General features: G+C 36.5%; 1 protein-coding gene across 4 annotated transcripts in view; it reads right to left on the minus strand.

Moving 5' to 3' along the window:
- Positions 1 to 10609, minus strand: part of LOC132118070 (chemokine-like protein TAFA-1) — a 42709-nt gene extending 32100 nt beyond the window's left edge. For 2 of the 4 annotated variants that reach the window (XM_059527588.1, XM_059527586.1), the window contains exons 1-2: positions 8814 to 9150; positions 7793 to 7925 (exon numbers count right to left, since the gene is read on the minus strand). In XM_059527588.1, coding sequence (XP_059383571.1) covers positions 7793 to 7925; positions 8814 to 8822 — 142 coding nt within the window. In that variant the 5' untranslated portion in view covers positions 8823 to 9150. Of the gene's footprint in view, positions 1 to 7792; positions 7926 to 8813; positions 9151 to 10537 lie in introns of those variants that run through there. The other 2 variants (XM_059527585.1, XM_059527584.1) reach the window with 2 other exon arrangements.
- Between the last annotated feature and the right edge of the window lie 2189 nt (positions 10610 to 12798).

Below are 12798 nucleotides of genomic sequence, written 5' to 3' on the forward strand. Positions count from 1 at the left end.
ATCAATAAGCCTCATGTTGAAGTCTGTAAAACAGAGTAACTTGCATAACTTGTTTAAAAAAGTAATTCACTAGTTACTTAAAAAGTAATTTGATTACGTAACTTGCTTTACTTGTAATGCATTACCAACATGGGGAACTATATTGTTGGTACTGAAGATGTAGTGTTACTTATAGTAAATATATGTTTGGCTTTGACTATGCATGTTTAACAGCTTGAAATGCTAAAAATTGGCAATAATGTGCAGAAGCTTTGTGTTTTAAATAAAAGAAAAAAGTATATAAATCTGTCTCTTGGTTCAGGTAGCTCAGTAGATGTCACATGTCTAGTAAAACTCATAAGGCTGATGTAATAAAGTTGATGTAGGACTTCCTCCGTGCTCTGGCAAGGGTAGAATTCACAGGTAATATGTGGTTGCATGTGTGTGGTGGCTTCAGGTATTGTGAGGTCAGATTGGCATTCATAGAAGCGCTGTCTGGAGCGGAGAGAGAGAGAGAGTAGTGTGACAGAGAGCAGATGGAGGACAGCCCAGGGGCTGAGACTGTAGACTCTCCCATTGTTCCTACAGGCGAGCTGGCACTGTCAGGAAGATTGGATGGAAGCGGGAGAGATGGACGGAACGTCTCTGCTAAAATAATGTGCCTTTAGGAGCTGTATTATATAAGGCTATTAAACTGTCAGTGTGTGCTGCCATACATAGGGGAAGATAACCTTTGTTTTGCAGCAGATGAAAAACACATTCCATGTTTGTTTTGATGTAGCTACATCCATGGCCTGCATCTGTCGGTGTGTGTGGGGGGAATTATCACAGATGACTGTCTTCTCTCTCATGCCGCTGAGAAATATTTAATACTAAGAAGGACAAGCAGGATGCCGTGCCGCAGTCGAGCCCTGATTCTGTCAGAGGCACTTTGTAGGAAAGTCTTCGGGCGGCTTCAGCAGCCTAGAGCTGCAGATGGAGAACCGGCATCCACGTCACCTCTGTTATTGAGCTTTATTGAGCCCTCCTGGAGATTTCCTCCAGAGAAACTCTAATGGTAGAGCTGAAACCAGATGACGCTTTGATTCAAAGAGATCCGGGCATGTCTTTATTGTAGCCTGGGAAATATGTGAAATATTGCCAGATCTCCCGCAATGAGTGCATTAAACTGTTAACAAAGTTAAAACAGCGTGAGTTAAGGGGTTGGACTGTTTGTTTGTTCATTCGCTGGCAAATAAATAGATTTATGTGATACCTGGAGAGAGCTATGCGTTAGAATTGCCATTTATCTCAGCAGCGTTTGCTCGGCTGGCATCGGGCCAGGCCTGGAAGTAAGTGACCTGGAGGCTGCCATCTTCATGGGGGCTCAGTTCTGCTGCCAGGCTGTTTTGAGCCAATTAACTGAACTTAAATGGCATGTGACTAATGACTGTAGAGCCCAGAGGAAAATGATGTCATGATCACACTGATTAGCTGATGGCAACACAAAAATGTCACGAATTGGGAATTTGGAGCAAAAAATATATTTAGAAGCCTCTTAAAAAGAATCAGGCTTTGGTTAAGCATCTACAGTAATAAATGAAATATTTGTGGTTGCTTGTAAAATGTTTTATTATACACTTCAGCTTTGAATGTCTGCAGATATCTCTCTTTTTCATGCTGAAAGAAACCCTGTTAATATTGATTTCATTTAATTGAATTTGATAAACAATATAGTTAAAAATCATTCAATGTTTTATTAAGAAGAAAATATATAAAACAGACAAATGTATTGGTCTCTTTTCATCTTAATTTAGTTTTTAGGATTAAGTTTTTCATCTTTAAGTCCATAAGAAGTGTCTATCCAGCTTATCAGTCCTGTTAATTCCACTTTATTATCAATATCATCTCGCTTTTAGGCTTTTTGTTTTTTACCAGCAAAGTGAACCAGAAAAAATCCAACGTATAAACCAACCTGCACTGTACAGATGAATTATCCCATATAGTGTGATAGTTCATACTGCTTTACACCATAATTAAGACATTTAATATTAATTTCAACAGAGATTTTAGTAGATATTTACCTGTGAGGATATCTCTATGGACAGGAGATGCTTTTAACAAAACTCACACTCTATAAGAAGAGTGCAAGACCAACATACAGCAGTTGACTACATTGAAAAAAAATCGTAATCAGTCTTTTTTTTTTGTGTTCCAGTAAAAAAAAAAAAAAAAAAAACGTCTGAACGTTCCTAAACCAAGATACATTTACTTAAGAGACAAAAATGTATATCAAGAATTTAGTTAGATTTGTATTTAATTTGCCAGTAAAGTTTTTTTTCTTCATGAGAACACCAACCATTATCCATCCATTACTAAGACTAGTAAAGTGCATACCTTTTAAAGATATTTATCTAAATGGAGGTGTGGCGTGATGTATATCTGATGACCATGTCTGGATGTATGTTGATACATATTGCAATATGGCATAGATTTTCACAGCTTCATGTCCAGGAAGAGCTACATTGATCAAGAACCTAACAAGTAAAGTGAATCTGACAGACAATCTATATTTCCCAGAAACTCCACAAGATTGATATGATATCTGCCCTCTAAAACCACAGCAAGAAGCTCATAAGTCATAGTTGTGTTGCTGTTAAAGTAAAGAGGCAGCTGAACCACAGTTATCAGATTAGCCTGCTGTTACTGTATTTTCAACGTAATACAGTTAGCCGTCTGTCTACTATTAACACTTGGACTTTAAATCTCTGATCTACCCAGGTTGATTACGGTGTGGCTGATTTTGTAATAGCCTGCTTGTCCTTGGACTTAGTGATGGTCTCCCAGGGGCCAGAGAAACTGTGTCTGTGTTTGTTTGTAAAGGGTTGGTTCAGGTCTCGGTTTGTTAAAGAAGGGTTATTTTCTACATCTGGAGAGTTCAGACTCATAACACTAAAACATGGCAGCTATGCATGCATGACTAACACAATTTGCTTAGTGCTGTTGCAGCTGTCAGAGCTCAATAGAGACCTGGTCTCGTGAATCACCCATCCTCATCTGTCTGTCTGAGCCGGAGAGCAAGAACAGCCGGCAGCACATCTGTGAGAAGTGCTACACATTCCTCTCTCTGTCTGTCTCTCCGTCTGTCTTTCGCTCTGTGCTTTTCACTCTCTCCATCCCTCGCTTCTTACTCATCTCTACATTTAAAACACATATAATCATCGATTTGCACTGCATTGCAGCGGCAAGTAAATCAGGACCTGTGAGCCCACAGAGCAGCCAATGTACACACATAATGTAGAGAAAAAAAAAAGTAGGCACTATGTTGCTTCAATGCATATAGCTATAACAATTCAGATTCCTCAATGTGTTTTGCAAAAATGCTTGTCAGAAGTTAGATAGATATGTAGTTATCTATATTCCGCCTTTGAATGCTTGCTTTTGATTTATTAAAGCTATAAGCCAGAAGAAACTTGCAGTGATTTTACCTGGAAACTGTGACTCTGAGTGGCTTATACTGTAGCTTCACAGCACTATGATAAAAGACACCAATGCTTAATACACAGTATAAATGTATTTAGTTTTTATTGATAATATATATCATATTTAATGTTCATATTATAATAGTTTATATAATTATAATAGATATTTAAAGACATATTTAAATAAATGTACATTTATTGCCAATTATTTAAATGAGTATAATATTATAATAACATTACAGAAGAGATAGTTCCAGTCCTGGCTTCTGATTGTTCATTACATTGTTCTAGTTCCAAAGAGAGGGTACTCAAACCCCTCTCTCGCATAAAGGTGGTGATCCCAGATGTGTTGACCAATATAGAAACAGCTTTGAGCTGTTCGTCACACCACTCCACAACTCCCATAGTGGATCATTATTTTTTATAGCATATCAGCGTTCTGTTATTTCCGGGAGTTCATCTTCTAGTAGGGATGCTCCGATATTAAAATTCTGGTTGATATCAATAATTATTTTCTTGTTATGGTAGAAAACCGATGAATGATATTAAAGTTCTATACACGTGTTGTTTGAATTTTGTTGAATTAGTTGAATTAGTTTGAAACTAAAAACTAAAATTAGTCATTTTTAAACGCTGTAAGGTTCTTTAGAAATCTACAGTGAAGCTACAGTATAAGCCACTCAGAGTCACAGTTTCCAGGTAAAATCACTGCAAGTTTCTTCTGGCTTATAGCTTTAGTAAATCAAAAGCAAGCATTTAAAGGTTGAATATAGATGACTACATATCTATCTAACTTCTGACAAGCATTTTTGCAAAACACATTGAGGAATCTGAATTATTATAGCTATATGCATTGAAGCAACATAGTGCCTTTTTTTTTACATTATGTGTGTACATCGGCTGCTCTGTGGTCTATTGCTTTTAGTCAATTTTTCTAACTATAGGATGTTTGCAGTTCCCAGACTACATTATTTTGGCACATTAATATGTGCAGTTTATACTGCATAATAGTCAATACTGCATAAATCAAACATATGCTCTCATAAACCTTGACCTCCAGAGAAATTCAAATACAAAATTAAAATATGCAGTATATATATATAAACATTTTTGCAATGGATGCAAGCTCAATTCATCAGTTTGTGAACAACACCATTTTGCAATTTCCTGCAGTGATCTTGGTCACTAGTTACATTGATGTATTTAATGATAGCAACGGTACCGCAACAATTCATGACCTGTCAACCCTGATACTCAGTGCAATCTACCAGCCTCAAAGCACTCAATACTTAAACAAATATCTCTTTGTAACACAACACACACACACACACACACACACACTCCCACCCTCTCCAAATCCACAATCTAACCCTGACTGGAAAAGCATTACCGTTAGAGATCACAATTGTCATAACATCAAAAACGTCAACATAATCACACAAGGTTTGAAAGCTGAGCAGATGTTGTCAGTTTTGCTGACCTTTAAAAAAAATTCTTATATGATTGGCAGTTTGAGAGAATGTTTGCTGAGCTTGATGTTTTCACAACATGCAAACACATCCTGGAGCTACTACAATCGGTGCCGGTTGTTTGTGTTTTTCATATAAGGCAAGAGGTAAAATGAAATGACTGTAAAGATTTATTTTCAGAAAACACTGATATCTCAAATTCATTCCTTTGTAACTGAAGTAGTGCAGAAAATATGACCATAAATTGACATCTTCATCTCTTTGGAGCAGAATGGGGGCTTAAATATGAATTATTTAGTGCCCCTTTTTATACTCAGTCAAGAAAAATCTAAATGCCTCAGTATTGTTCATCTTTTGAGAGAACATATGGACACTTAAACGTAATCTCTGTCCATTCATTCCATCCAGCACCAAATGTGAATTTTATGCAACATCACCAAAGCTCATAAAAGCCCAATCTGTGCAGTTTGTTTATCTGCTTTGATATTCAGATTTATGGTAGTGGAATCCCAGAGAGCCAATATATAGCCCTCCATTTAGGATGAACATGTGATTGTTAAGAAATACTGCTGTGCTCTGATAAGTCTCTTAGCTGGAGCTCAATTGTTCAATCAAGGCTAGCTTTCCTAACATCGCTCTATATACACTCTGAATGGCACTGAAGCCAATTCTAAATAGTCAAAAGTATTTGATGTCAAAGAGGCAAAACTCCACCGACCATCTACTTTGAATCAAGAATAGCATGTACCTCTATAATTGTTCTATAGTCTGTACAATAAAATCAATTCCAATTCAGGATCCAATCCCACTAAAGTGCCTCTAGCAAGATTAGTTAAAGTAAGTGGTGCGGTCTCAAATTGCTTTTAGCCCTCTCATTTGAAGGTGTGAGGTTACAAGAAGCATTTGTGCTCTGTTTCAATTGAGGTGAACCTTATAAACCACACCAGACCGCTGAGATATTAGACAAACAGGATTTTCTAATAGATTTACATTCTGATAAAAATGTCTAATATACTCTTGACCCGATGTGTGAAAGAAAAACTGTAAGTATGTTTGAACCTGAACAAATATTGAAAATTCCTCTCACAACCCAGGTGCTTGTAAACTTGGCTAACCACGAGGTCTGAGAGCAGTTCTCAGCTGGTGTTTTGCATGTTCTGATAGGGATAAAAAAAACAAAATTGAAAGAAAAAAAAGAAAAAAAGTCTGTGTTAAATGGAAATTAAATAATACAACTAACCACATAATTGTGCTTGGTTAGCATAGTAATGTATTAACTTGTATTGAAAAATTGCTGATGTCAAAAGACATGACTCCAATGCAAATTTATCATTTATTTACAGATGGTAAAAGCTAGCCAAATTAGGCAGAGTTACTTGACATGTCCTTGATGTCAAGTGCTTGACTCCTTGAAAAGCATAAAAAAACTCTGCAAAACCCGACATCATTAAATACAGACCAAAATCTGTTGTGTGCGGTGAATTACTGGGTACCGAGAGCTTGAAACCATCAAAACAATTGTGCTACTGTGTTGGGTTGCCACTTGATAAATGTCCAAATCTGGGTCCTGCAGCAATGCCATGTTGAGAACCACTGTGCTAGAAATCCATCCCCTGTGTGTCTACTTTCCTGAATCAGAGTTGCACCAATGAGAATTCAATTAAGAAAAGGATTTGTTGAAATTGAGTGCACTACTTAATAATACACTGCCTAACAAACCAGTGATTAAAACCTTCACCTGCAATTAATTTTGATTGTCTGCCATGGTAGATTAACCAATGGAAGTAAACAGCAGCATAAATCTCTTCAAATACTCTGGAAATAACCGTATTCCATTTTTTTTTGTCATATAGAGAAGGATATCAAAAATAGCTTATATGTTATATTATATTATATTATATTATATTATATTATATTATATTATATTATATTATATTATATTATATTATATTATATTATATTATATTATATTATATTGTTTGCATTTACTGTACACGTAAAATATCTAAATACTGTATATACTGTGATATTGTTATTTTGTATATGTTTATTTTTCATTAAGTATCCTTTGTTGAATTGTTATCATTATGAAAATTTTTCAGAATAGCTTCTCTCTTAAAGGGAAAGTTCCCCAAAAATGAAAATTCTGTCATTAATTATTCACCCTGAGGTCATTCCAAACCTGTAAGACCTTTGTTAATCTTCGGAACACAAGCAATATTTTTAATGAAATCCGAGAGCTTTCTGATTCTTCACCGACAGCAATGCAACTGACACATTCATGGCCCAGAAAGGTAGTGAGGACACTGTTAAAACAGTCCATGTGACATCAGTGGTTCAACCATAATTTTATGAAGCTATTTTCATTTCATTTCAGAAATTTTTGGGTGAACTATTCCTTTAATTTCTTTATTGGAATTGGAAATTTAAAAAAGAAAGTGTGTCTATTCTCATCATTTTAAACTTTTATTTATATAGAAAACATGATCAAAGCACATATATAGAGCACATTAAATATGGCAAACAGAAATGCTGACATACTTGCTTGAACTGTGAAAACCAATGAGATTTGTTCTTGCATGTCACACAAGCATGTCTGAGCTTCCGTTTACCATATTTAAAGTACTATATGTATACTATATGTATGCTCATCAATCAATATTTATATGCCAAAAAAAGCCTTAATTTAATTTCTTTATTATATAAAGCGTTTCTCTTCAATGTGTGTATTAAACTGCTCAATTTATATACTTTTAAAATCTATTTGTGTTGTTTTTGATGCATGAAATCTTTGGTCGTGTGGACTTTCAGATTGAGACTGATAAATCATGCAGATGTCATAGTGGATGATGAGACAGGAGATGAAGAGAAAGAAGGACTCACCGAGGATCTGTATGTTGGTTCCAGGTGGGGCCAGGTGCTGCTGGATGGTCTCATAGAAAGTGGCCTCACACATCAGCATCATGACTGTCACACTGACCCACACCCACACCAGCCACGACATCCCAACACTCCTCTGAAGACACACAGAGAGAGGTCAGTAACTAACACACTGGCTTTTCATCTCTCACTTCCATTCATTCCTTTTTAAGTGCAGTGAATTCCATGAGGTTCATTCAAACCTGGTATTTCTAATTAAATCTGAAATAATATATATTCTAATTTATGCGAGTCTGACAGAACTTCCTCACACTCTAAAAAAATTACTAGGAATTTGTAAATAAAGCTTTGCAGGTAATTGCTATTTCAGTTTTATACTTTAGTATTTCACATTTAAGTCAGTGTTGTCCATTTCTTTGTAATTGTTTGTGAAATGCACTAGTGATTTCTGTGTGAGAAATGGATTCTACACCACATTTTTTTCAATGCAGAGAAAATATTGCAGATCCAATCTCCATGTAGACCAACTTGCTTTTAGCCTCTTAGTCTGTCTATTAGGCCACATTTAGAGATGAAAGTGCCAATTGTTTTTTTTTCCTCAGCCACCTGACAGTCTCCTCCGTCCTTGAGTCTCCAATTGCCTATTCATATTCATAAATTAGAGTTATGACTCTACAGTCACATATTCTTCAGTTATCCACATAGTATGTACTGAAATTGAATGTCAGACAATAAAACTATAAAAACGTCTGGAGAACTTATGAAAAGAGCCAGCCATTCAGTCTCATGACATATACTTCATAATGTAGGCTATAATAATCACTGAACATGAGACCGGGTAAAGGTAGTCATGCTGATCTTTCAGTGCACTCCTTTTTCACAGAAAAAACAACAAAAAAAAAAAACATTTTCCTTGCATCAAGGTAAAAATATGTTATATATTTGTTTTCTGAACATTTCTATTGCATCAGCTGCATGCTCATACTTGGTAAATAGCAAAACAAAGCTGAAACAACTACTGTACCTGTATCATTCAGGGACAGCCGTAGGAGAACTCAACACTTTGTCCTCAATCCATCCATTGTGAGGTGTCCAGATATCCCTGTGTCCAGGTATTGTTGTCTTGTAGAAACTCTCAGTTATTCTGTCTTCTCACTTTGAAGCCTGTAGCTGAAATCAGGGACACTCTAGGACAAACAAAGAGCGAAAGAGAGAGAGCACTATGATTCACGCACGGCAAACCCGCTCATCTAACCCTAGAATCGCCTCTTCACTCCCCTGAGCCACAGTGATGATTTTCCGCTTCACATTTAAACACAACTGAAGGGCGGTACTCTCTCTCTCTTCCTCCCTCCCTCTTCCTTGCTCTCTCTCTCTTTTGCTTCACTCTCCCATTTCATCCCTTTCTCTCTCACACACTTTCTCTCTGTCTCTTTCTTTTAGTCCCTTACTCCATCTTTCTCTTCCTCCCTCCTATTGCATGTAATTATTTTTTTCCCGATACACGAGAGCTCCTAGCTTCAAGCTATACTTGATCTCTCATCTAAAACCTGCCTTGATCTAGCAGTCACTGAAAACTGGGAAATGATGTCGGGCATTTGTATCTTAATATATCGTTCTAATGGGTTATGATGATGAACTGACATTTAGCAAAAACATTTTTATTTTTTTTCTAGCGCAACACAAATCCCCCCTTGAGCAATATTTTTCACTCTGCATGCAAACAGATTGTGGTTGTGATCTCAGTAACTCTTAGGGTTTTAAGCTCCTTCTATCCTCAGCATGTAATTGAGCCCAGACCTGGAGTCACTTGCTTGTCACCAACAAATTGCAGTGTTTCACACAACAAAACTCTTATTTAGTTTTTCTTTAAACTGAACCAGGCTACACACAATCCTAGGTCCTAAAAACAATCAATTAGCTCTTTTAAAGGGACAAGCATTAAGTGCAGAATCTATCTATCTATCTATCTATATACATACATATATATAATTAGACAATGATCAGGTCATAATTATTAGCCCCCTAAATATGAGCAAATAAGGTTGTAAAATTAAATCTGCATTGTTTATTCATTCGTTCGGTTACAAAAATGCAACCTTTCATTGAAGTAAGACAATTGAAATTGTGGGGGAAAGGGGAAGTAAATAAATGTTTTTTTTTTCTCAAATATATGGTGGCCACAATTATTGGCCCTCTTTTATTCATTACTTTTTGCAACCTCAGTTTTTCAAGATAACACCTCTGAGCTTCTCCTATAATGCTTGGTAAGGTTGGAGATCGGAGACCATTCTTCCATGCAGAACCTTTCAAGGTTCGTCAAATGCTGAGGTCAATGTTGATGCTTCTCCTCTTAGTTCACCCAAATCATTTTCTAACTGGTTCAGGTCAAGGGACTAGGGTGGCTATGTCAGAACCCTCATTTTAATTTCAGTGACCCATTTTTGATGTTTTTTTTTTTTTGTTTTGTTTTTTGGTTCATTGACCTGATGGAAGATCCAACTACGGCCCATTATAAGATTCATTCAGGTTTAGATTTTTCATCTGTTGGTATTTGATAGAATCCACGACGCCATGTATAAGATGTCCAGGGTCCCTAGAAGAAAAATAGGCCCACAATATCCAGCAGTATATTAAACTTTGGGAATGGGGTGATTCAATGTAAAATTACTAATTAACTAAACGAAATCCAAATATTATGTTTTATCAACCACAGATCATCGCAAGGTGCTTTAAAAGATAACTTACCTCAGGCTGTTCCACCTGGGGTAGCCTGTAATGGGATTTGATGCTCCTTTATGAGTTTGTAAAACAGACCTTCAGACCATGGTTATGTGTTGGAAACCATCACTACATGGAGAGCTCCCACTCAGCCTGCCTACCGACTCCCTTCCTGGCCGGCTCACTTCCTGGCCGGCTCACTTCCACCTGCTGGCTGCTGCAAACCTGATATCACTCCTACTAAAGACTAGTCACTGCAGTGCTGCTCACATGAGGGAGCTGCTTCTGAATAACATGTATCTACAAACAGACAATGTTTCCCTGAGTGGAGTTTGACTCTTCCAGAGCAACAGCTCATGTACAGCCACTCACTTTAGAGAGTAGATCTGCCAGACCAGGGCTCCTGAAGCTGTCTGAACTGAGACCTTGAGCCACTGGCAGTTGGATTTTTCTTCACTTTTCTTGTAAAGTCTGAGTTAAAATTTTGGACAAGCTGGAAAGTACAAGCACATTTTGTGCTAAAGTCTTAATGTTACCCCCACTCCCTTTTAAGCCCATGTATAACGTCACCCAAACCAGACATAAGAGAAGGTTTTAGAGCGGTCTTTGAAACAGTTTGAGTGCTTACCACCAAGTAATGTTTAACTCCTGACAGAATCTGAATAAAAATGTTCTTTAATCCTGTTCTATTCTTTCTTCCCCGGAACATTTAATTATTTAAAACAGTCGAAACTCTTAAAATTTAAACCAAGAGATGAGAATTTTCCTATTATGGAAAACCAGATTTTTTTTGGTTGTTTGTTTTGGCCATTACATTGTATTTCCATATATATCCATTAGCTTTCAAGCCTGCTATGCTGTTCATTGGTTTAAACTAAACTCATGGACATATTTTTGTACTTATCTTTGACACCTCTACACCTCTATTCATTCCATACCTCTAAATATTTTGAGATTTTATCACTATTCATCTCCAATTCACAGAGGTATTGTCAGATTTTCCCAAGAAGTCGGAAACTATTTAGGGAATGTTTTTTCTTACTGCATTTTTAATGATATTATATACAGTAGCAACATGTTTCTAGCTCATTTTTTATTTTGTTTTTGGAGTTTTTTTATTGTGAAGTGAAACTCAAGCTGTGTGCTTGGGTTTAATATCACACAAAAGGCTTGTGTTTTTGGTTAAGGGTTGTGATCAACACGCTGTGTATGAGGTGTTTATGAGGAAATATACTTTTCCGTACACTAATTAGAAGAAAATTGCAGCTTTTTATGCTGATGAAATGAAGTGATTAAATGACATTTGGAAAATCTTCAGTTAATTAAAAAACCTTTATTAGAATATTATATTTATATAGAATATTATATACTTTATCATATATATAAAGAATTTAAACTTTGTTCTGAAATCTCTGGATTTTTAAATTGCTAGAGAGACCTTTATTCTGAGAGCTGCACTTGAGCAATTTTAGGAAGATAAACCCGGTGAGATAATACAGCATCAGCATATCTCCTGATTCCCTTGTTAACCTCAATCTATGGGAGGTGTGTTTATAGAGACAAAGCACCAGGATATAGTCGAGGGAATACAGGATCAGGATGTAATTCTTTGGGAAACACTGTAATAGAGACATTTCAGCAAAACCAAGGGACCATGTAAGACAAATCCCAGAAGTAAGAGTTTTGAAGAAACTAGAGAACTAGAGGCGTTTGAGGGAGAAAAAAAAGAAAACACAAAACAGAAATGTGCTTTAGAGCTGATAAAGCAGGATTTTCATAATGAGCGCCATGAAACTTTTAAATATTTACTCCTTTTGGGGTGTGATTTATGTGGATTTTAACCAAAGGGAAATCAAAGGAAATGCGTGTGTCAATACTTCTGCTGTTTGCTGGAGAACTGAATGTCAGTCTTATGAGAATATTTCTGTATGGAATGGATTTAGATTGAAACTCATTATCTCATGAGCACAAATCTCTCTCCTCTGATTCTTTCTAATGGCTGACAGTTACATTTCACAGTGAGCCTGCCGGATGCAGATCTCTCTTCTAATACAGTCTGTCTCTCAGCCGATTCTCCCATCAGTGACTTTTTCTACATGCCCTGAAGAGATTACTAATGACAGCAGAAAAAAAAAAAGTTCTATCTTCCTTCCAAACGTCATTGGTGTGCATATGCTCTATTAAAAAGTATATTTTTAATGTTATGCCAGGGATTTGCATCGCATGTGCATTTGTATCTCGTCAGCCACATCAACGTCATCCGTCTAAATCCAGTCCTCTCAATATAT

Source organism: Carassius carassius, chromosome 37 (assembly GCF_963082965.1).
Source record: "Carassius carassius chromosome 37, fCarCar2.1, whole genome shotgun sequence".
NCBI lineage: Eukaryota > Metazoa > Chordata > Actinopteri > Cypriniformes > Cyprinidae > Carassius > Carassius carassius.